Here is a 26,021-nt window from a genome sequence, read left to right as displayed (position 1 = left end):
CTGACACCTCTGAGCCCTTACTGGGAAGAAAGACTTGCTGTTACAATACATCCAACCATGTGATGAATCACAGAAATTGTGGGAAACAGTAATGCCACATAAACACAGAAGCAAGAGTAAACGGCAGGGGGATTAGGGTGATGGAAAATACATGTTCAAAACACTAATAAGAACTGGGAGTGAGGAGAAGGCGAGGCAGCCTGAAGTGTGATGTAATTTATTTTTTCCTCTTTCGTGGTTGGGTGTCAACTGGTATTTAAGATCAAAACATGCAATTTAAGAAAGAAGTTAGGGCAATTCCAACCTCCTAATATTCTCATCACATGTCTTCTTAACCTTTCAGGGAGATTTTTTAAAAAATTTTTTAAAGATTTTATTTATTTACTCATGAGAGACGGAGAGAGGCAGAGACGTAGGCAGAGGGAGAAGCAGCTCCCTGCAGGGAGCCCGACGTGAGACTCGATCCCAGGACCCCGGGATCACGACCTGAGCTGAAGGTAGACACTTAACCACTGAGCCACCCAAGTGCCCATCCGAGAGATTTTAGAAACTATTATTCCTTGTGATGAAAAAAATCATTATTCCATGTTTAGCACTTTCTCATTTCACTTTGGCTTCTTTTTCTTATTTTAAGTTTCACTGTGTTAGATGCAACCATGTAACATCAAACCAACACAGGTGTACTATTCCTCACTCTGAAGTGATTTGTCAGCCAGGCCTTCTCCCTGAACACATGTGGGAATATTCTTGAATGAACCTCATCAGACAATGGTTATTTCATGATGTTGACCACATGAATTTGGTGTTTTTTTTTGGTTTACTTTTGCTATCTTTGTTCTTTTCTATATCGCTTCAATGTTTCAACGATGAGCACATCATTTTTTTTTAAAGATTTTATTTATTTGTTCATGAGAGACACACACATACACAGAAAGAGAGAGAGAGAGAGAGAGAGAGAGAGAGAGGGGCAGAGACACAGGCAGAGGGAGAAGGGAGAAGCTGGCTCCACACAGGGAGCCCGACACAGGACTAGATCCCAGGTCTTCAGGATCACACCCCAGACTGAAGACGGGGCTAAATCGCTGAGCCACCAGGGCTCCCCATACGTCATTTTTCTAAAAACAAGCTCACTTTAAAGAAAACCTTAGGCTTTTCAAAAGCAGCTTAAGTTGAAGAACATGAAAGAGACAGTGACCACGGGAAGAAAAATCACATAAAGGAGAAAAGGGACACAAATGATCTGAAGAATTAGTAGAAACGAAGTCAAAATTGTACTTTCTGTTATCTCACGTAAAAGAGAAGAGGGATGATGGATAACTCCAAACCCAGTTAAACCATGGCCGGGACAAAATGATTTTCATATAAACTTTGTATGTAAAACACACCTACTGTTTAGCCACATAAACATTATTATGCAAGTCATCCAAGATATTTGTTTCATCTTTAAAACAATTATTTGAAATCTTCAGAAAAACAGGTGGGGTTAAAATGCCCCAAGGCTAGTATCTATTAAAACAGCCTGAAAAAAAAAAAAAAAAAAAAAAAAAAAACAGCCTGCTATTTTTGACTGCTCCCCGGCTGAGCTCTCCTTCAGTATTATAATGAAATTCAGGGCACCTGCGTGGCTCAGTTGGTTGAGCATCTGCCTTTGGATCAGGTCATGATCCCAGGGTCCTGGAATCCAGCCTGCATCTGGTTCCCTGTTCAGTGGGGAATCTGCTTCTCCTGCTCCTTCTGCTGTTCCCCTCCCCCCAACATGTGCTCTCTGGGGCTCTGTCAGATAAATAAAATCAAGAAGAGAAGAGAAGAGAAGAGAAGAGAAGAGAAAAAGAAAAAGAAAAAAAGGAAAGGAAAGAAGGAAAAAGAAAAAAGAAAAGAAAAGAAAAGAAAAGAAAAGAAAAGAAAAGAAAAGAAAAGAAAAGAAAAGAAAAGAAAAGAAAAAGGAGAAATCCACTTGAGAAATCATCTGGACCACAGGTGCTAGTTGTTACATTCAGTGCAACCACAATACTGAACAGCTTGCAGGACATGCTCGTGTGCCTTCACTACTCAAACCCCAATTCCCATCCCTGTACCCACTAAGTCTAGAAAATGAGTTACCCAGTCCCCCAACATCAGCCCTCTCCCTTGTTTTTCTCTCCTATCCTGCAGAGAGGGCTTCTGCTCCGAAGGTTCAGCCTGAGCGCCAATTAGGGCTAACCTGAAAGGTTTCAGAACAAGACTTGCTCATTGCAAGACCCTGGTCCTAGGCTTAGATCTGTACATACCACCCTTCACTCCCAAACTGCCAACATCAAAAATAAAATAGGGATTCCACCACAGATCCTAAAAGAAGAAATGGGAACAGCACTAACAACTCTAACAAATTTGACAATGTAGATGAAATAAACAAATTTCTTCAAAAACACAACTGTTGGGGATGCCTGGGTGGCTCAGTGGTTGAGCATCTGTCTTAGGGTGTGATCCCGGGGTTCCGGGATCGAGTCCCACATCGGGATCCCTGCATGGAGCCTGCTTCTCCCTCTGCCTGTGTCTCTGCCTCTCTCTCCATCTCTCACGAATAAATAAAATATTAAAAAAAAAAAAAAACCCACAACTGTCTAGAGGCACCTGTCTGGCCAGTGGGTAGAGCATATAACTCTTGATCTTCAGTTGTTGAGTTTGAGCCCTGCAAAGATTACTTAAAAATTAAAAAATTAATAAATAAATAATTAGGGGTACCTTGGGTGACTTAAGTCAGTTAAGCATCCTTGATTTTGGTTCAGGTAGTAAGATCTAGCCCTGCATTGGGCTCCATGCTGGGCATGGAGCTTGCTTAGGATTCTCACTCTCCCTTTTCTCTGCCCCTGCCCCCACCGCCTGCATGCACATGTTCTCTTTCTTAAAAAAAAAAAAAATAAAAAATAAAAAAAAAATTTAATTAAAAAAACTTGAAAAGGGCAGCCTGGGTGGCTCAGCGGTTTAGCGCCACCTTCAGTCCAGGGCATGATCCCGGGGAACCGGGATCGAGTCCCACGTCGGGCTCCCTGCATGGAGCCTGCATGGAGCCTTCTCCTTCTGCCTGTCTCTCTGCCTCTCTCTCTCGCTCTCTCTCTCTGAATAAATAAAAAATAAATAAAATCTTAAAAAAAACTTTAAAAACCCACAAGACACAGTTACCTAAAATTGGTAGAATAAACCATGTGAATAGCCATATATCTGTTAAATACACCGAATTTGAATCATTTCAAAACTTCTCACAAAGAAAACTAGTCCAATGTATTCACTACTGAATTATACCAAACAGTAAAAAACAAGTATCAATCTCACACAGACTCTAACAAAATAGAGAAGGAGGATATACTTATCAATGTCTTATGAAGCCAGCATAACCTGGATATCAGAACCTGACAAGGATATTACAAGAGGAAATGACTAGTATTCATCATGAACACAGGTGCAGAATTCTACAACAAAATATGAGCAGTAAAGGACAATATATTAAGAACAAGTAGGATTTCCCCCCACCCAGGAGCATAAAGTTGTTCCAACATGCTAGAATCCGTGCAATTCATCACATTAATAGATTAAATGAGAAAAACCCACATGATCATCATACAAGATGAAGAGAAAATTTTTGACAAAATCCAACATCCATTCATAATAAAATGTTCTCTGCAAACTAGGGAGAGGGACTTACTCAGTCTGACAAAAGATATCTGTGAAAAGCTACAGTCAGCACTATATATAATAATAAAATACTGAACACGTTCCTCCTAAGTCAAGAACAAGAAAAGATCTCTGTTGTCCAACTTCTACTCAAGTCCGTACTGATAGTCCTGACTAACGTAATAAGGGAAAAAGAAGAGCCAAAGATAAGTTTTTTTAAAAAGCAAGAGTCTTTTTTTTTTTTTAAGAAATTTTATTTATGAGAGACACAGAGAGAGATAGAGGCAGAAACACAGGCAGAGGGAGAAGCAGGCTCCATGCAGGGAGCCTGATGTGGGACTTGATCCCGGGACTCCAAGATCACGCCCTGAGCCAGAGGCAGGTGCTAAACCGCTGAGCCACCCAGGGATCCCAAAAGCAAGAGTCTTAATTCACAGGGCCTATGACTGTAAAAAACCCAAAGGAATATACAAGAAGATCTTTGAAATCTAGTAAGTGTCTTCAAGAAAGTCTCTCGATATAAAGTCAATACATATAAGTAAATTGTATTTCTATACAATTACAACAAACGACTTAAAAATAAAGTTAAAAATAAATTCTACTTAGATAAAGCAAAATATCTTAATAAATTTAACGAAAGACACCTCAGTGCAAACTAGAAAAAAAAAAAAAAACACTCTGGAGAGAAATTAAAGACCCTGAAAAGATGGAGATATACCATGCTCATGGATCAGATGAGAGGTTGGGAAACATTTTCTGTAAAGGGCCAGATGGTAAATATTTTAAATTCCATGCAACATATAGTCTACATCACAACTCCTTAGCAGGAAAGCGGCCATAGATAATACATAATGAATGAGCATGGCTGTATTCCAATAAAACTTTATTTTCAGAGGGGAAGATGGCAGCAGAGTAGGAGGTCCCTAGGCTTGCCTCATCCCATGAATAAAACTAGGTACCTATCAAATAATCCTAAGTACTCCAGAAATTGATCTGAAGACTGGCAGAACAAACTCCATAAGAAAAGGCCACACTGAAGAAGGTAGAAGTGCAGAGATGGATGTGGCCTGGAAGAGAAATGGATCCTGACCACTGCAGCAGAGAGGGAGCCATGGTCAAGGAGAAGAGCAAGAGTCAAATGAGCACACAGGAGAGCACAAAGGAGGGCCAAGTTCTTGCAACCCAGCAGGACTTAAAGCCTAGAGTTCTAAAGGTCAGTGGGGTGGGCTGGGATACAACCCAGAGGGTATCAGGGCTGCTGTTAGAGAGCGGGGGGGGGAGGACCAACAGCCCTTGGACATGCAGCATGGAAAAAACAGTGACCCCCCCCCCCCCAGAAAAAAAGAAAAAACAGTGACCCAAAGAGCATGTGGGATACAAAGTGGGAAGGTTTATTCCTCATCTCAGACGAAGTCCCAGAGAAGTAGAGATCCTGGAGACATCCCTCTGGGAACAAAGGAAATGGCAGGAGCCATTTCTCTTGCTCATCCTCAGCATTAACACAGAGCCACTTGCAGGAGCCAGGCCAGTGCCAACACTTGCTATGCAACTCACCTATGTCAAGCCTCACACCAGCCCTGTGTTCCAGGGGAACCAACCTTCCCAGTCATGTGTGCCTCAATCCCAGCATGGCAGGCCCATTACTCCCACAGGCCAGCGCAAACCCCTTCCCACACCACATCTCCCCACTCTGGAGTTTTGCAAGACCTCAGTTCTGGTGGCAGGGATAACAGCTCCCATTTCACAAGCAGACCAAAACACATCTAGTTAAAATGCACCACGTTGGAATGAATGAATGAATGAATGAATTTAAAAAATGTACCACATCAGGCCAGGAACCAAACACTGCTCCCACCAGGCAAAGAGGGCTGGTCTGAAGGAGGAGGTGGCCATGACACAACTGCAGAACACTCCCAGCACACACTGGAGATACTCCCAGAAGTACCAGACCCTGGGGAACAGGAAATACTGCATGGCAGGGCACTATAGGACCTCTTCTTCAAAAGGCCATTACCGTCAAGAACAAATGTAGCTGGTTTTCCTAACAGAAAAACAGGCACAGAGACTTAGACAAGATGAGAAGACAGAGGAAACTGCCCCAAATTAAAGGACCATGCAACAGCCAGAGTTCTAAGGGACACAGATATAAGTAACCTGCCTGACAGAAAATTTAAAGCAATGATCATAAGGATACTCACCGAGTTTGAGAAAAGAGTAAAGAACACTGAGACCTTTGACACAGAGAAAAGGAATAACACAGAGTGAAATGAGAAACACATCTGATGGAATGAACAGGATGCAAGACGCAGAGGAAAGAATCAGTAATGTAGAAGACAGAGTAATGAAAAGTAATCAAGGTGAAAAAAAAAAGAATTATGCAAAACAAGAATAGACTTAGACAACTCAGCAACTCCATCAAATGTAGTAATGTTCAGATTATAGGAGTCTCAGAAGAAGGAGAGAGAGAAGAGAATTTACTTGAAGAAATAATAGCTGAGGAGCACCTGGGTGGCTCAGATGGTTAAGAATCCTACTCTTAAAAAAAAAAAAAAAAAAGATTCCTACTCTTAGTTTCAGCTCAGGTCATGGTCTCAGAGTCATGGGGTTAAGCCCCACATGGGACTCTGCACTCACTGTGGAGTCAGCTTGTCCTTCTCGCTACCCCCAGCACGCTCGCATGCTATCAAATAAATAATAAATAAATAAAATCTGATCAAAAAAAGAATAGCTGAACTTCCCTAATCTGGGAAAGAGATATCTAGATCTAGGAGGCAAAGAGAACCTCCAATAAAATCAACAAAAGCAGATCTACACCAAGACATATTGTAATTAGATGACAAATATAGTGATAAGGAAAAATATTAAAGGCCGTAATATAAACAAAAACAGTTATATGGAAAGGAAACCCCATAAAGCTGTCTGTGGAGTTCTCAGCAGAAACTTTCCAAGCCAGGGGAGTGGCATGATATATTCAAAGTGCTGAATGGGAAACACCTGCAGCCAAGAATACTCTTTCCAGCAAGGCTATCATTCAGAATAGAAGAGACAAAGAGTTTCCCAAACAAAACCTACAGGAGTTTGTGACCACTAAACTAGCCTAGTAGGTAATATTAAAAGGGACTCTTTGAGTGGAAAAGAAAGACCAAAAAATCACTGTATGGGGGTAGGAAACACACACACAGCAAAAATGAGTATTTCTGTAAAAAAATCAATGAACACATGAAATAAAAGGATGTAAAATATGACACCCTATACCTAAAACGTAGGGAAGACAGGAGAAAAGAATGGGTTCAAACCTAAATGATCATCAGCTTAATACAGACTGCTGTATGAGGAAGAGGTTATATACAAACCTAATAGTAACCACAAATCAAAAACCACTAACAAATATGCACAGCATGAAGAGAAAGAAATCCAAATATATCTCTAAAGAAAACCAAAAAACCATGAAAAAGACAAGAAAGGGTCAGAGGAAATCTTCAGAAACTAACAAAAAAACAAGTAATTAAATGGCAATAAATACATATCTATCAATAATGACACTGAATGTAAATGAACTAAATGCACCAATCAAAAGACACAGGGTGACAGAATGGATTAAAAAACAAGACTGTGTATATGCCATCTACGAAAGACTTATTTTAGACCTAAAAACACCTGTAGATTTAAGGGAGGGATGGAGAAACATTTATTCTGCAAATGGATGGCAAAAGAAACTGGAGTAGCAATATTTCAGAAAAATAGACTTTAAAAGAAAGCCTATAATAAGAGACAAAGAAGGACAATATAATAAAGGGGACAATCAAACAAGAAAATGTAACAACTGTAAATGTTTATGCACCTGCGGTGCCAGGGTGGCTCAGTCTGTTAAAAAAAAAAAAAAGATAGTTGGACACTTAAGATTTTATTTATTTATGAGAAACAGAGAGAGAGAGAGAGAGAGAAGGAGGGAGGGAGGGGCAGAGATACAGGCAGAGGGAGAAGCACGCTCCATGCAGGGAGCCCGACATGGGACTCGATCCCAGATCTCCAGGATCACACCCCGGGCTGAAGGCGGTGCTAAACCACTGAGCCACCGGGGCTGCCCAAGTGTCCGACTATTGGTTTTGGCTCAGGTCATGGTCTCAGGGTCATGGGGTTGAGCCCCATGTTGGACTCCTTGCTCAGCTCAGAGCCTGCTTGAGATTTTCTGCCTCTCCCTTTCCTTTTGCCCCTCCCCTGCTTGCTCTCTCACTCTTTTAAATAAATAATAAAATCTTTTAAAAAATATTTATGCACCTAACACAGGAGCACCCAAATACATAAAACAGTTAATAACAAACATAAAGGAATAGACGATAATACAAAAATAGTAGGGGACTGTAATCTAACTTATATCAACAAACAGATTATCTAAACAGAAAGTCAACAAGGGAACAATGGCTTTGAATGTTACACTGGAACAGTATGACAACAGTGTCTCAACCCTTAAGAGATATATTTAGAACATTTCATCCTAATGCAGCAAAATACACATTCTTTTCACGTGCACATGGAATGTTCTCCAGAATAGATCACATATTAGACCACAAAACAAGCCTCAACAAATTTAAAAAGATCAAAGTCATACCACACATCTTTTTTGACCATAATGCTATGAAACTAGAAGTCAACCACAAGAAAAAGTCTGGAAAGAGCATAAATACATGGAGGTTACATAACATGCTATTAAACAATGAATGGGTCAACCAGGAAATACAACAAGAAATTTCAAAAGTACATGAAAATGGAAATATGATGATTTAAACCTCTGGGACATAGCAAAAGGAGTCCTAAGAGGGTAGTATCTAGCAATAGAGCCCCACTTCAGGAAGAAAAATCTCAAAAAGCCTAACCTTACACCTAAAGGAGCTAGAAAAATAACAAATGAAACTTGAAGCCAGCAGAAGGAAGGCAAAAATAAAGATTAGAGCAGAAATAAATGATACAAAAACTAAAAAAGATAACAGAACAGATCAGTGAGACCAGGAGCTGGTTCTTTGGGGGAAAAAAAACAAACAGTAAAATTGACAGATGTTTAGCCAGACTCTTCAAGAAAAAAAGAGAAAGGACTCAAATAAAATCACAAATGAGAGAGGAGAAATAAAAACCAACAGCACAGAAATATAAACAATTGCAATTTTATAATATAAAAAATATGCCAACAAACTGGACAACCTGGAAGAAATGGATAAATATATGACCTATCATAACAGAAACAGGAAGAAACACAAAATTTGAACAGACCAATAACCAGCAAAGAAACGGAATCAATAATAATAATAATAACTCCTAATAAACAGAAGTCCAGAACCAGATGGCTTCACAGGTAAATTCTACCAAACATTAGAGTCAATACCTTTTCTTCTCAAACTCTTCCAAAAATAAGAAAAGGAAGGAAAACTTCCAGATTTATTCTATGAGGCCAGCATTATTACCCTGATACCAAAATCAGATAAAGACATAACAAAGAGAACTATCAGCCAATACCTCTGATAAGCACAGATGCAAAAATCCTCAACAAAATATTAGCAAACCAAATCCAAAAATACATTAAAAAAATCATTCACCATGATTAAGTGGGATTTATTCCTGGGTTGCAACAGTCATTCAATATTTGCAAATCAATGTGATGCATCACATCAGTAAGAGAAAGGATAAGAACTATATTATCATTTCAATAGATGGAGAAAAACCATTTAACAAAGTACGACATCCATTCATGATAAAACCCTCAACAAAACAGATTTAGAGGGAACATACCTTAATAAAGGCCTTATATGAAAAACCCACAGCTAACACATCTTCGCTGGGGAAAAATGGATCATTTCCCCTAAGTTCAAGAAAAGACAGGGATGTCCACTCTCAGCACTTTTATTCAACATAGAATCAGAAGTCCACAGCAATCAAAACAACAAAAAGAAGTAAAAGGCATCCAAATAGGTAAGAAAGAAGTGAAACATTCACTATGGATAGATGACATGATACTATATACAAAAAAATCAAAAGACTCTACCAAAAAACTGCTAGAACCGATAAATGAATTCAGCAAAGTCAGAAGAAGATACAAAATTATAGAAATCTGTTGCATTTCTATACACCAATAATGAAGAACCAAAAAGTGAAATTAAGAAATCAATCCCATTTAACAACTGCACCAAAATTAATAAGATACCTAGGAATAAACCTAACCAAAGAAAAGCCTGTACCCTAAAAACTATAAAACATTGATGAGAGATGACACAAAGAAATGGGCAGACATTCCATGCTCACAGATTGAAAGAACAAATATTGTTAAAATGCCCATGCTACCCAAAGCGATCTACACACTTAATGCAATCCCTATCAAAACACCACCAGCATTTTTCACAGAGCTGGAACAAGGAATCACAAAATTTGCATGGAACCATAAAAGACCGTGAGGAACCAAAGCAATCTTGAAAAAGAAAAGTGAAGCTGAAGGCATCACAATTCTGGACTTCACGTTATATTAAAAGCTATAGTCAGTAGATGGTATGGTACCGGCATAAAAACAAATATATGGATCAATGGAATAGAATGGAAAACCGAGAAATGAACCCACAATTATATGGTCAATTAATCTTTGACAAAGCAGTTAAGAATATCCAATGGGAAAAAGAGAGTCTTTTCAACAAACGGTGTTGACAAAAGTGGGCAGTTACATGCCAAAGAATGAAACAAGGCCTCTTTCTTACACCATTCACAAAAATAAACTCAAAATACACTAAAGATTAAACGTGAGACCTGAAACCATAAAGACTGTTGAAGAGAAAACAGTGGCAGTAACTTCTTTTACATTGGCCATAGTAACATTTTCTAGATAGGTCTCCTGAGGCAAGGGAAACAAAAACAAAAATAAGCTACTGGGACTACATAGAAATAAAAAACTTCTGCATAATTAACCAAACTAAAATGCAACCTACTGAATGGGAGACAATATTTGCAAATGACTCATCTGAAAAGGGCTAGTATCCTAAATATATAAAGACTGATACAACTCAATACTCAAAAAACAAATAATCCAACCAAAAATGATCAGAAAACACGAACAGACATTTCTCCAAAGATGACAACCAGATGGCCAACAGACATATGAAAAGAGGCTCAACATCATTCATCATCAGGGGCATGCAAATCAAAACTACAATGAGATATCACCTTATACCTGTCAGAATGACTAGAACCAAAAACACAAGAAACAACAGGTGTAGGCAAGGATGTGAAGAAAATGGAACCCTCTTAAACTGGTGGTAGGAATGCAAACTGGTGCAGCCACTGTGGAAAGCAGTATTTAGGTTCCTTAGAAATTTAAAAACAGAATCACCCTGTGATCCAGTAATTCCACTACTGGGCATTCATCTAAAAAATATAAAAAACAGTAATTCAAAGGGATACATGCATCCATATGTTTACTGCAGTATTATTTACAATAGCCAACTGATGGAAGCAGCCCAAGTGTCCATCAATAGATGAATGGGCAAAGAATATGTGATACACACACACACACACTGGAATATTACTCAGCCACGAAAAAGAACAAAATCTCACTACTTGCAACAACACAGATAGAGCCAAAGAGAATAATGCTAAGTGAAATAAGTCAGATAAAGGTAAATACCATATAATTTCACTCATAGGTGGAATTTAAGAAGCAAAACAAACCAGGAAAAAGAAAAAAAGAGGGGGAAAGACACAAACCAAGAAATAGACTCTTAACTATACAGAACTGATGGGTCACCAGAGAGGAGGTGGGTGGGGGTGAAATAGGTGATGGGGTGTAAGGAGGACACTTATCATGATGAGCACCGAGTAATGTATAGAATTACTGAATCACTACATTATATTTTTTTTTATTTTTATTTATTATTTATGATAGTCACAGAGAGAGAGAGAGAGAGAGAGAGGCAGAGACACAGGCAGAGGGAGAAGCAGGCTCCATGCACCGGGAGCCCGACGTGGGATTCGATCCTGGGTCTCCAGGATCGTGCCCTGGGCCAAAGGCAGGCGCCAAACCGCTGTGCCACCCAGGGATCCCTGAATCACTACATTATATACCTGAAACTAATATTAAAAAAAAAAAACATATTTTAAACACTAAGAATTGCCACATGTCAAAAAAAAAAAAAAAAGGCACATTATATCAACTATGTCAGATTCCTAAATGCCCAAACATATCTATTCATCCCTTCTTTCTTACTAAAAGGATACTGGTTTTGTTTGATATTGCAACATGCTCAGTTATAAGAGATTCTCTCCCTTTATCTATATGGTTGTTCGTAGTAGTTGCATGATCCTGTTCTAGCCAATGAGTTGTATTTAAAAAAAAAAAAAAAATCTGTGGAACTTTCTGGAAAGGTACTCTTTTACCAATACAAGAGGGAGAAGCTCAGCTGGCACACCCATCTTGCCCTTTGCCTTTCTCATCATTTCTGCTTAGAATTTGGACACAATGGCTAATGGTACAGCAACCATCTCCTGGTGGGACTGGAAATTAGAAGGGAGAATTCTCTGGGCAGTCACATCAACCTGGACAGGCTATCTCCAAATTGCTATCATGAGAAAAGAATAAAATCCTCAATTGATTAAGGCACTGTAGTTGAAGTCCTGTTATACGTGGACTGATGCAACCCCAATAAAATGATCAACACAATAAATAAAAAATATACACTAATGCTGATCAGTCAGTAAAACCTTTGGCAAGAGAGCTGGAAATGCTGCCTAAAGTTTCCTCCTTCCCACAAAAAGGTCTGAAGATCCCTGGCTTAGAACAATGCAAGCATTGAAGGACCAATAGCAAATTTACCAACACTTGGAACAGAAGAGCTCTGACAAGAGCACTATCTCTCTTTTTCTTTCTTTCTTTTCTTTTCTTTTTTTTTTTAAGATTTACTTATTTTTTTATTCATGAGAGAAAGAGAGGGGCAGAGACACAGACAGAGGGAAAAGTAGGTTCCATGCAGGGAGCCAGATGTGGGACTCGATCCCAGTACCGCGGGATCACATGATGAGCCAAAGGCAGACGCTCAATCGCTGAGCCACCCCAGCGTCCCAAGAGCACTATCTCAAGCAGAAGAGAGATAAGGTGATGTCCATGAGAAAGGATATGAGGACCAAGCAGATACAAAATTCCAAGCAGAAAAGAAAACTTGCTGGGGAGCAGAGGAAATGACAGAGAAACCAGAAATGACAGCAAAGGAAAAGCATTTACTAAACAGGAGACTACAGAAAAATTTGAAGTTATTAATAAGTAATTGTAAACACAATTACACAAAACAGAAGTTCAAATTTTCTTAAAAATAAGTTGTTTAATCCTTAAAAAAAAACGTAAATCTTTAGAATCACGATTTAGCAACAACTAAATTAATCTATGCATTAATTCAAAAGGAAAACCACCAGAAATCATACCTTAACAGTAGTATTTGATTTCATACCACATCGGTAGGTCCTCGCTATATGTGGAGTAAGATGGATCTCCTTGGTAAGCTGTCTCCATTTTCTACACTCAGGTTTTGTACACTGAACCTGGATGGAAAGCAATAGGTCAAGGTCAGTGAGTTGGCTAATCTTGCACTAGCATGCCTATCCTCCACCACTCACTCTGCCATATTCTCCACATGATGACCAACCCTTTTTGCACTACGCACTTTTTTCTTCCCCTCTGCATCACCACCACCCATATAATCCACTTTTATACCATCAGGGTAATGACTTCCAATTCAATACTAGCTCAGGCACCAGGAAAGTACAAAGGGGACCTAAGTTACTGTTGCCAGAAAGGCTTTCCAGCTCTAACCTAAGGAAATTACCAGTTAAATTTAGTCAAAAAGTATGCACATTTAATGAATGTGGTATCCTGAACTGGATCCTGGAACAATAAGGAGGACATTAGTGAAAAAACTGACGAAATCCAAATAAAGTCTGTAGTTATTAGTACTGTACTAATGTTAATTTCTGAGCTTTACATCATGGTTGTTAGATGGTAATATTAGGAGAAACTGGATGAAGGCTATATGGGAATTCTCTGTTACTATCCTTTTAATTTTTCTGTGAATTTAAGATTATTCCAAAATATAAGGTTTATTTTTTTATTTTTTTGTTTTTTTATTTATTATTATTATTACTTTTTAAAGATTTTATTTTTTCCTGAGAGACCCAGAGAGAGAGAGAGAGAGAGAGAGAGAGGGAGAGAGGCAGAGACACAGTCAGAGGGAGAAGCAGGCTCCATGTAGGGAGCCTGACGTGGGACTCGATCCTGGGTCTCCAGGATCACGCCCTGGGCTGAAGGCGGCACTAAACTGCTGAGCCACCCGGGATGCCCTAAGGTTTATTTTTTTAAGTGTGCAGATATACATATGGAAAGAATAAAATTGGACCCCTACTTCACATACATACAAAAATTAACTCAAAATGAGGGCACCTGGGTGGCTCATTCGGTTAAGCATCTGACTCTTGCCTTCAGCTAAGGTCATGATCTCATGGGTCATGAATCAACCCCCGTGTTAGGCTCTGCACTCAGTTCGTAGTCTGCTTGTGATTCTCTCCCCCTCTCCCTCTGCTCCTCCTCCTGCTCATGTGCACTCTCTCTCTTTCAAATAAATCTTTTAAAAAATTAACTCAAAATGGATCAAACATCTAAATGAAGAGCTGAAGTGATAAAACTCTTAGGAAAAACATAGAAGTCAATCTTCAGGACCTCAGATTTGGCAGTGGATTCTTGAATATAACACCATAAGCATAAGCAACAAAAGACAAAAATGGATCAACTGCACTTTAAAAATTTTTGCACATCAAAAGACACTATCAAGAAGTGAAAAAGCAACCTATATGAGAAAATATTCACAAGTCATATATTATAAAGGTTTAGGACCCAGAATACATAAAAAACTCTTACAACTCAACAACAAAAGATAGCCCTAATTTTAAAATGGGTTGTTTAAAAAAGATGCCTTTTATTTATTTTTCTTGTCTGATTACTGCATAAAGAAGTAAAAGGCATCTAAATTGGTAAGAAGCAAAACTGTCACTATTGGCAGATGACATGATTCTATATACAGAAAGCTCTAAAGACTCCATCAAAAAACTTTTAGAATAAATGAAATCAGGAAAGTTGCAGAATATTATGTTAACATATAGAAATCAGTGTTTCTATGCACTAAAAATAAAGTACCAGAAATAGAAATTAAGAAAACAATCCCATTTTCAATTGTACCAAAAAGGATAAAAATACCTAGGAATAAACTTAACCAAGGAAATGAATGACCTGTACTTGAAAACTACAAGACGTTAACGAAAGAAACTGAAGATGACACAATGGAATGATAAACGATGCTCATGGATTGAAAGAAGTAGTATTGTTAAAATATCCAAAATATCCATATCCTAAACAATCTACAGATTTAAAGTAATCTCTATCAAAACACCAATAGCATTTTTTATAGAACTAAAACAAATAGTCCTGAAATTTGTATGGAACTACAAAAGACCTCAAATAGTCAAAATAATCTTGAGAAGGAACAAAACTGGAGGGCAGCCCGGGTGGCTCAGCAGTTTAGCGCCACCTTCAGCCCGGGGCATGATCCTGGAAATCTGGGATCAGGTCCCACGTTGGGCTCCCTGCATGGAGCCTGCTTCTCCCTCTGCCTGTGTCTCTGCCTCTCTCTGTCTCTTGTGAAGAAATAAATAAAATCTTTTAAAAAAGAAAAAAACCAAAAAAACAAAACTGGAGCTACCAAAATCCTGTAGTAATCCAAATACTATGGTACGAGCACAAGAGCCCAGAAATAAACCCATGCTTATATGATCAATGAATCTACAATAGAGAGGAATAGAATACAATGGAGGAAAGGCAGTCTCTGTGCTGAGAAAACTGAACAGCCATATACCAAAGAATGAAACTGTACCACTTTCTTACATCATACACAAAAATAAACTCAAAATGGATTAAACATCTAAATGTGAGGCCTGAAACCATAAAATTTCCAAAAGGAACCACAGGCAGTTAAGTTCCTGGACATTGGCCTTAGCAACATATTTATGGATGTGTCTCCTAAGGCAAGGGAAACAAAAGCCAAAATAAACCATTGGGATTACATCAAAATAAAAAACTTTTGCACAGTGAAGAAACCATCAACAAAACCCAAAGACAACCCCCAGTGAACAGAAGATATTTGCAAATGAGATATCCAATAAAGAGTTAATATCCAAACTATACAAAGAACTTCAAAAAAAAAAAAAAAAGAACTTCAACAACTCAACCCCAAGAACAAATAACCTGATTAAAAACGGGCAAAGGACCTGAATAGACATTTTCCCAAAGACAACATATGGTTGGCCAACAGACACATGAAAGGATGCTCAACATCACTCATTATCAGGGAAATGCACATCAAAACCACAATATGATATCACCTTACACCTGTCAGAATGGCTAGTATTAAAAAGACAAGAAATAAGTGTTGCTGAGAATATGGAGGAAAGGGAACGCTTGTGGATTGTTGTAAGAACATAAACTGGTACACTGTGGAAAACATACAGTTTCCTCAAAAAAATAAACAGAATACAGTATGATCCAGTAATTCCACTACTGGGCATTTACCCAGAGAAAACAAAACACTGATTTGAAAAGATATATGCCCTCTATGTTTATTGCAGGATTGTGTAAAATAGCCAAGATATGAAAGCAGCCCAAGTGTCCAATGTTAGATGAATGGATAAAGAAGTGGTGTATATCTACACAACAGAATATAACACAAACATAGAAAAGAATGAGATTTTGCTACTTGTAACAACAGGGGTGAACTTAGAGAAAGCTGTATTAAGTAAGTCAGAGAAAGATAAATGCCATATTATTTTGCTTTTATGTGGAACCTAAAAAATAAATGAACAAATAAAAATATGAAAAGACTCTTATATACAGAGAACAAACTGGTGGTTGCTGGAGAGGAGATGGGTAGAGTGATGGGTTAAACTAGGTGAAGGCACCTAAGAGATACAAACTTCTAGTTATAAATTAGTCACAGAAATGAAATGTACAGCACAGGGAATATAATCAATAATTTTTTTAAATGGGCAAACGACTGGCACAGATATTTCGCCAAAGATGATAAACAAATGACCAATAAGCACACTAAAAATGCATTAATCATTATGAAAATGCAAGTCAAAAAACACAATGAGACACACCCACTTAGGGGAATCTAACATTCGTGCCCACTACAATAGCTAGAATCAAAATAATGGAAAACAAGAGTTGGTGAGGATGTGGCAAAATTTGAACGCTCACACAGTGCTGTTGGGAATGAAGACCATGCAGCAATTTGCTACGGAAAAGAGTCTTGCAGTCCCTCAAAGAGCTACTCTATGACCCAGTAATTTTATTCCTAGGTATATACCAAACACAACTGAAAACAGGTATTCTCATATTCATGCACAAATGTCCAGAGCAGCAACTATCTGCAATAACTAAAAAGTGAAAACAACCAAAATGTCCATTAACTGATGAATGGATAAATTCTGACCAATCCATACATACAATGGAAAGGAATGAATTACAACATAGACGAACCTCAAAAACATAATGCTATGTGAAAGCAGTCAGTCATGAAAGGTCACATACTGCATGATTCCTTTATATAAAACATCCAAAATAGGTACTCCACAAAAACAAAGATCAGTGGTTGCCAGGGGCTGGGGGAGGAGGAATGGAAAGTGACTATTCAATGGGCACAGGTTTCCTCTGTGAATAACGAAATGCCTTGAAATTAGCATTTGGTTGCACAATACTATCAACGTACTAAGTGCTACTAACTCATGCACCCTAAAATAGTTAATTTGGGGGCATCTGACTAGCTCAGGGGAAGAGCATGTGACTCAATCTTGAGGTCATGAGCTCAAGTCCCATGTTGGGTGGAGAGTACCTATATAAATAAAACTTAAAAAAATAAAAATAGGGATCCCTGGGTGGTGCAGTGGTTTAGGGCCTGCCTTTGGCCCAGGGCGCAATCCTGGAGACCGGGAATCCAATCCCACGTCGGGCTCCCGGTGCATGGAGCCTGCTTCTCCCTCCGCCTCTGTCTCTGCCTCTGTCTCTCTCTCTGTGACTATCATAAATAAAAATAAATACATAAATAAACAAACAAATAAATAAATAAAATAAAAAATAAAAAAAAATAAAAATAGTTGGGGCGCCTGGGTGGCTCAGTGGTTGAGCATCTGCCTTTGGATCGGGGCTTGAACCCGGAGTTCCAGGATCAAGTCCTACATCGGGGTCCCTGTAGGGAGCCTGTTTCTCCCTCTGCCTGTGTCTCTGTCTCTTTCTCTCATGAATAAATAAATAAATAAAAATAAAAATAGTTAATTTGGGGTGCCTAGGTGGCTCAGATGATTAAGCATCTGCCTTCAGCTCAGATCACGACCTTAGGATCCTGGGATCAAGCCTTGCACTGGGCTCTCTGATCACCAGGGAGTCTGCTTCTCCCTCTCCCTCTGTTCTCTCTCTCTCTTTCAAATAAATAAATAAAATCTTTAAAAAAATAGTTAATTTGGTTATGTGAACTTTGCATCAATAAAAAAATTTTAAGTGTCCAAGAGCTCCAAATTACCTGTAATATTTTTAAAATCAGCAAATTGCTTATTAAATGATGGCATATTTATCTAATATATACAACCACTAAAATATATTTTCCAAGAACAGCTACATGGAAAATTAAATCGATAAACTAAAAGCTACAAAAAAATTATATACAAAGCATAATTTTTATCCTAAATAAGATCTGTAAGCATCTTCTTTGTACTATGTGAATTATGAAAGTTTTCAACAGAAATAAAATATGTGATGTTTTAACAAATCCAGAAAGAAGAATGAGTGTAATAACAGATTTCCTAACACCAGTAATTTTCACCCATTCCAGCCATTCATTCAACATGTTTTTCTAGGACAATACAGCGTTTCCTTTTTTACCCAGTAGGGGAGCTGCTGATCTGCCATGAAAGCTTTGGGACTAGGTTCGGTTTTCCCATTGCTAGTCCATATTTTTTTCCAGGTAGTATATTTGTCATATCCATCCTTGTGGCTGAAAAAGAATAAAAATAAATTGATCAATCTAGAAGCTCAGCAGGTTTTCAAAACAGGAGGCAGATTAGTAAGTCTTTTGTAAAGGACTTAAGTAGCCATATCAAAAGGAGAGGGGAAGTTATCTGGGCACCCAACAAACAGGTGGTCAGGAAGGGTGCCTTCCTTCTAGTTCACCATGGAAAACTGTTAACCGACAGGGATGGCTACCTCTCTGTCCAGTGCTCCATGGCTGTAAGCATCCTCCCCCAAATCTCTGCATTCCTGCCCCACACACTGCCACAGAAGAGGAAAGCAATGCCTAGATTTTTTAGAATCTGCAGACTACAAAGAGTTCCTGTCTCACAGCAAGTACTTTCTGAGCCGTAAGCGTGCACACATGTAGCACGCACACACCCAACTGCTGCATCAAAGTTCTGGCACAGCTGTAGTTGGCATAGGCATGGGTGGAAAGCTAGAATAATTTGGTCAGCCCAGGAGCTCTGTCTTAATTGTCTGACCCCTTCTGCGGCCCCCCGCCACTGTCCCCTCCACCATGGAAACCTCAAACAATTGGTGAACAAACCTTCTGTAGTAATGGTCAAAGCATTCATTACAGAAATGCTCCCCACAGGAGAGGTGATACCATCGGGATGTGTAGCCATTCTTGGCACACCTGAAAATAGCAAAAAACATATGGATTTGGTAATGAATAAGCATTTCCTTGTGCTTTTTAAAAAACAGGTATTAAGCACATCCTATGAGCCCATCCTGTACTATCTCCACATAGAATCCTAACAACCAAGAGTTGATGACAGGGGGAACTAAAAGGATGTTTGATCTCTAATAATACCTGGTAGACACAGGGACTTAAAGACCCCTGGTACTTAGCTGGCTACACACCAGAAGGGCCCAGGGCTTAGAAGTTTTTATCAAGACTCCCCGCAGCAAGGACAGGGTTTCATGACATGAAACAATGAATGTCGCTGTGCTTGCTGCAAGCGGCATGTGCAGGAAGAGACAAGTGCAGTCTCTAGCAATAACATATGGCTCAATATTGAATAGCCAGCCGGAATCGGACCGTCAAGCACACTCTCTGGCAAACAGAACCTGTCACCCAGCCAATAATGTAGCCAAAGACTGAAATATAACTCCACTGTGAACACTAACACCACCACCTCTGTGATGAAAAAATAAAAATGGGATTTGTTTTCTAGGCTTTATTGGCTCAAAACCTTAACTGAAGAGTTTGCTCGGGACGTAAAAGGCCATGCTTGGGTCATCCCAATAAAAATGACAACAGCGCAGGCAGCTTCACGGTTTCGGGGAGACCCCCCCTAGGGCTACTGGAAGAGGAGGTATGTTGTCTGAGGGGTAGAAGCAGCACAGGAAAAGTGAACGCACGCTGGTCCCCATGGGGAGTTCAGGGTCTTCTCTACTGTGTGCCCAGCCCTCACCCCATCACACCCTCAACCCCAGGAGAGGTACAGCCCCAGTGGGCGGGATGTGAGGACACCGATGGGCTGCCACATAGAGCTGCCACGACTCGGTCTCATGGGGGAAGCAGACAGTGTGTGGTGTGCACGAAATGCTCGTGTAGCGTCTCTATTCTTAGAGGACTTACAGTATCTCTATCTTTAGGGAAACCATCTTGGAGGATGATGCTCCCACCAAGAATGCTCTCCCAGGGAGGCCAAGAGACATGCCTTCCACACAGACCTTTCCGAAGCGCTTGCAAAGCACACAGGACACGCGACTGTGCAGCCTGACTTCTCGCATCTCCTGTACTTCTTCTCAGACCCGCCATCCTCGTCGTCGTCTGTTGTCTCTGTTGCTTTTTTCTTTGCCTGAGGAAGAACCAGCCGAGGTCATGATTCCCCCAGAACAGCCAAGGGTGAAGGAGGTGGAAGGTTCACGACCAAAATAACTTTCACGTTGTGAAAATCAATGACACCCTGCCAGTAGGTGAGGGGCTGACAGTACAGCAAGTGCTGGAAGACCGCAGCCTGCAAATGACTTGCTGGAAACACAGAAGTAGCACTTGTCTCCGAAGACAGAACTAAAACGCTTGTGAGCCCCTCTCAGGAAAAAGCTGTACTGTTCAAAACAAAAGCCACTCTCAAATTGAGATTTTCTTCTTTTTTTTTTTTAAGACTTTATTCATTTATTTATGAGAGACAGAGAGAGAGGCAGAGACACAGGCAGAGGGAGAAGTAGGCTCCCTGCAAGGAGCCCTGTGGGACTCGATCCCAGGACCACGCCCTGGGCTAAAGGCAGGCACTAAACCACTAGCCACCCAGGTGTCTCGAGACTTTTTTGTGTAATTAGAGCAGTGATATCCTCTCAGTACGGCAGATTTTTAAAAACAGAATATGTATTTTTTAAGCTTATATATGTATTTAAGTCATCTCTACACCTGACATGGGGCTCAACCTCACAACCCCAACATCAGGAGTGGCACAGTCTCCCAACTAAGCCAGGTATCACCCAAAGTTGAATAATTTTTAAAAAGACTTGGCATTCAATACCTTTCTTTAAAAAAAAAAAAATGCCCTAGAAAAGAAATGGCAGCAAGTAACCTGCCAACGGCACCCAACCGGCTACAAGCTCAAGTCCAAATTCCTATCAATGACACCAAGCCAAGCATGATCTGGCCTCAGCTCATATCCTGGAAGCAACCACACAGCTGTGATTCTCTGAACAGCTCATGCTGATTCACACTCTATGCCTTTGTCTTTGTGGTTCCCTCTGCCAGATGTACTTTTTTCTACATTCTATCACTTTATCACACTGTGCTGCAATTGTTCCAAGGGGAATTTCTCCACTAGGCCAGAAGTTCCTTGAGGATTGGAAGTATACCTTCTCATCTCTAATACTTCAGCCCCAATCATAATAATTTCATGTATTCAAAACAGGTGCATTGGGGGGCATAGGGCTGGCTCAGTCAGTAAAGCATACAACTCCCGATCTCAGGATTTTAAGTTCAAGCCCCATGTGGGGTGTAGAGATTAAAAATTTAAAAACTTGGGGCACCTGGGTGGCTCAGTGGGCTAAGCATCAGACTCTTGATTTCCACTCAGGTCATGATCTCAAAGTGGTGAGATCAAGCCCAGTATCGGAGGGACTCCACACTAGGGTACAGGGGCTGCTTAGGATTCTCTTTCTTGCTCTCCTCTCCCTCTGGCCTCCAACCTCTGCTTGCTGTCTCTCTCTTAAAAAACAAAAATAAAAACCCCAACAGGTGCATTAATGAACAAATGATTAATACCTGCCTACCGGAGCTCCTCAAAGGCAGGCTATCTGGAGAATGATCAAAAGATGCTTTTTTCTTTGTCCTCCTCCGTGGTGTTGCCATTGTTTCAGAAAACCTAAAAAAAAAAATTAAAAAAAATTAAATAAGTAAACAGTAATACTTTCAACACTCTGGAGCAAAATGATTACGTAGTTCACTAGGCAAGAGCATATGCAGTTAGACTGCCCTATTGTGAAGCCACTGGTTGCAAGCCACTTAATCTATGACTGAGCCTCAGTGTTGCTGTATATAAAATGAGCACAGCAAGTATGTACCACAGCAGTGGTATGAGAAGATAATCTATTTAAAGCCCGAGACCTGGCATATTATAAGTACTTAATAAATGCTGTCCTTTAGAATACGCATTTAAAAATATAAAAATAAGGAATACCACCACACAGATGGCCAGTAAACCAATTATACTGCTGTTTATAAGATTCAATGAGTAAAAAACACCTAATCTTTGTTCCGTTCCTCTATCATCTTAGAAGCTTCTGAATTTTGATCCTACTATTCTTTACAAAGAAAACTCATTTGTTCCCTCTCAGTAAAATCTCAGGCACATTGTCCAGTCACTACTGAGTTTAGGAATCTGGGTTAGTCACTGGTATCGCCTACCAGAAAATTTTATGAGCTCTCAAACTAGTGTAATAGCAGCGCAGTTAAACAAACATTAAGAACCAAAATTTAAGAAAAGGACCAAAATCTATAAGAAAAATAATGCATAGTAACCATGAAAGTTTAAGAGTCATAAAATTAGTATTTTCAGTTAAATAAGGAATAAAAAGGCTTACCATAAGAACACAATAACATACAGATTTTATAATCATCACACAATTCTTTCCCTGATCTGTTGAATTTACTACACATACCCACACATTCACACTCTAAATGATAGCATGAAAAATAAATAGAACATACCTATGAGTAAGGAATTTGAAAGTGCAAAAGTATAATGATACAAATTTCACAAATATAATCTTCATTTTGGAGAAAAGCCTTGTAATCCTGTTTCGTATCTGTGAGTTGTACTAACATTCATAAGAGCATTTTCACGGATTATTAACATCATGTGAAAACTTGGTTCACCACCTACACCAACTTTGAATAATCTTGACATTGGTGATAAAGAGGACATTCCTCTGACTCAGTCTCCATTTTCTCAAAACCACTATGTCAGTTATGAACGCATAAACCCTATACATATTCTGAAATGCATTACAGTTATGCATTAAATAAGTTGCTTTTGATTCTATACTGCTCATTATACTGCTGGATAAAACACTAATACTGTGAATAAAACTACTGTGTACCTATAATTCTTATACCCAAAGGCTTTCTAGATCACATTTATATTTTCAAAAGGCTGTCTGATCTAAAAAATTTCTTTATATGATACATATACCTCACAAGATTCATAAAATGACTCACAAAGCACATATAAATATATATATATATATAGTGTATGCAAATGTATATGTAAGGATTGCAGCAAAAATATTTGAGTCTAATGTGGGATTCAGGAACATAAATATAATCAGCCAAATATAAGTTTCATGCAACATTTAGCCCTGTCACCTAGGAATACTGGCAGCTCAAAAGAAAGCATAGTTTCTGGAAATTTCAACAAACATTTTAATCCAACTGTGGACTGGAAAATATGTATTTAATTGCAATGAAGAATTATACAACTCCAGAAATGGTTAAGAGGAAAGGAAAACATTAATTATAAAAGCCATTGTTAGGTCTGTGTTGTCTAGGAAAAATATAAATATAAAAAAATACTTTTAGCATTAGTATACTTTTACCTTTAATTATATAATTAACAGTGATATTCCCTCATCATTTTCTGACACTAATTTCTGTATTTTCACTGTTGCTGGGTTTTGGGGGCTGAAGATGAAGGGAAAATTTTTTAAGTTGGAAGGACTACAACTTTTGTGCTTTTCAATATAATCTTAGAAATACTGATCACAGGAGCTAACAAATGAGTATACTAAAGGTGCTCTCACCTGGTTCTTCAAAGTGATAAACACACCTAACTAAATATAATCAATGTGTTTCATATTCAATATAGTTATGTAAGCATATATCTTCCTAATTTTAAACTTATAGCTTTGGTTTTCTTCTAACATGACCAAAGGAAGAAAAAAAGTGAGGTTCTGGTCCGGGGAGGTGGGGGGGGGGCCACAAATATACATCTGGATATATCCATGTCTAGATTTCTATTTTAATAATTCTGAAGGCTTTTTTCCTGAAGTATGCCTACTAAACAATATTTTTTCAAAAACCACAGAATTCACCAAAAAAGGAACCCAAAAGGCTTCAGACTGGAATAAAAATTTACAGTGGCACCGGCATAATTTCTAAACATAAGGACAAACTAACAGACACTTCTTCCGAGACAACACAAACCAGAACTTCCCTCTGGGCCACTTATTAAAATACAGCAGGACTAGCACCTTTTTTTTTTTTTTTTTTTTTTTTTTTTTGCACCTACGTTAAATCAAATTTTCCGAGCCAGGTCCACTGCCTGCATGCTTTACTGAGTACTTTCTCTGCCTGAAAGGCAATTATTGATAGTCGTATTCTCCTATACCTCCTGAAGAAACCTCTCTTGCCCCTTCTTCCACTACAATAGAGTTTTTAAAAAGGGTGGGGGGGTGCACCTGGGTGGCTCAGTAGTTGGGCTCTGCCTTTGACTCGGGTCGTGATCCAGGGATCCTGGGATCCAGTCCCACATCAGGCTCCCTGGGAGCCTGCTTTTCCCTCTGCCTATGTTTCCGCCCCTGTCTCTGGGTGTCTCATGAACAAATAAAATGTAAAAGTAGTAATAATAAACAAACAAAATGCAGGAGGCCTGAGTCTTGCGTGCACCTGGAGAGTGCCCAGCTCCCCAAGTGGAGGGTCCGCACTCTCCGGCACCGCACCCCCGGGAAGGCTGGGCCTCCCTCCGGCTGGATTCCACATTACGGAACCCTCACTTGCTACAGCTGGGCCTGCCTCTCTTCCTTCCTCTTTCACCTGCCAGCTGCCGGGCTGTGGACTAACAGCTACGGCGATCGGGCCGCCCCGTCCGGGTGCTCAGGCCCGGAGGAGTTACCCCAGCAACCTGGCAAAGCCGCTCGCGTCCGCACGCGTGGTGGCTGCGCCCGAGGGTTACGACCGCACCTGGGGGCTGTGCGCGCGAGCACACCCGGGAGCCCCCCGCCCCCGCCCCCCGGTCTGCGGCTCCCGCGGCCAGCGGGCACTCCCCAGGTGACAGGGCGCTGACAGTCCCCCGGGGGGAGGGAGCCCCAACGTCCGCGGCGCCAGCTGCAGCCGCCTCGCTCCCCGAGGAGCCTCCCCGTCTCCTCTCCCGAGTCCGCGAAGCAGCAGCCTCCGGGGCTCACCTTCGCGCCGGAGGGGTGCACGGAGTCGCGGGGAGAAGGCGCCGCTGCACAGAAAGGAAGCACGGCGGGGGCTAGCGAGGACCCCCCACCCCGCGGCCAGCCGGGGAACCCCGCCGCTGCACCGCGCCAGCCCGGGAATCCCCCCCGCCCCCCGCCTCGGACCCGCAGCCCCTGCCCAAGCCGCGGAGAGCGGAGAGCGGGGGGCGGGGGCAGCCCGTCGTGCGCCCGTCCGCCTCCCACCCCGGGCGAGGGGCGCTGCGCGCGGGGCGGCGGGCAGAGGCGCAGCCGGCACCGCAGCCCAGCCGCTTTGTGCCGAGCTGTCACCCGAAAGCCGCCGCCGCCCCCGCGCCCGCCCCCGCAGCCGCGTGCGCCGCACCTGGGAGCGCGGGCGGGACGCTGCGCGCCGCCCCGGGCCGCCGGCGCCTCCGGGCAGCCGCGCGCCGCGCGCACAGGACAGCAGGATCCGCGCCGCGAGCCGCAGCCCCCGCTCGGCCGCCGCCGCCGCCGCCGCCGCCGCTTCCGCCCCTGTCACGGCGTGACCCGGGGTGGGAGGAGCCGGCGAGCCCGGGGAGGGGTAGGGTCCCCGCCTTCGCCTCCGCCG

At 40.8% G+C, this 26,021-nt stretch overlaps 1 protein-coding gene across 2 annotated transcripts in view; it reads right to left on the bottom strand.

Moving 5' to 3' along the window:
* KDM1B (lysine demethylase 1B) overlaps nucleotides 1–25,950 on the bottom strand; it is a 60,096-nt gene extending 34,146 nt beyond the window's left edge. Inside the window, exons 1-6 of one of the 2 annotated variants that reach the window (XM_025443722.3) lie at nucleotides 25,797–25,950; nucleotides 22,005–22,104; nucleotides 20,456–20,583; nucleotides 19,323–19,412; nucleotides 18,647–18,758; nucleotides 13,093–13,209 (exon numbers count right to left, since the gene is read on the bottom strand). In XM_025443722.3, the coding sequence (XP_025299507.1) occupies nucleotides 13,093–13,209; nucleotides 18,647–18,758; nucleotides 19,323–19,412; nucleotides 20,456–20,583; nucleotides 22,005–22,091 (534 nt within the window). In that variant the 5' untranslated portion in view covers nucleotides 22,092–22,104; nucleotides 25,797–25,950. Of the gene's footprint in view, nucleotides 1–13,092; nucleotides 13,210–18,646; nucleotides 18,759–19,322; nucleotides 19,413–20,455; nucleotides 20,584–22,004; nucleotides 22,105–25,420; nucleotides 25,565–25,796 lie in introns of those variants that run through there. The other variant, XM_025443730.3, reaches the window with a different exon arrangement.
* Between the last annotated feature and the right edge of the window lie 71 nt (nucleotides 25,951–26,021).

Source organism: Canis lupus, chromosome 35 (assembly GCF_003254725.2).
Source record: "Canis lupus dingo isolate Sandy chromosome 35, ASM325472v2, whole genome shotgun sequence".
NCBI classification, from domain to species: domain Eukaryota; kingdom Metazoa; phylum Chordata; class Mammalia; order Carnivora; family Canidae; genus Canis; species Canis lupus.
The sequence above is the reverse complement of the archived record's forward strand: the minus strand, read 5'-3'. Positions and strand labels throughout refer to the sequence as shown.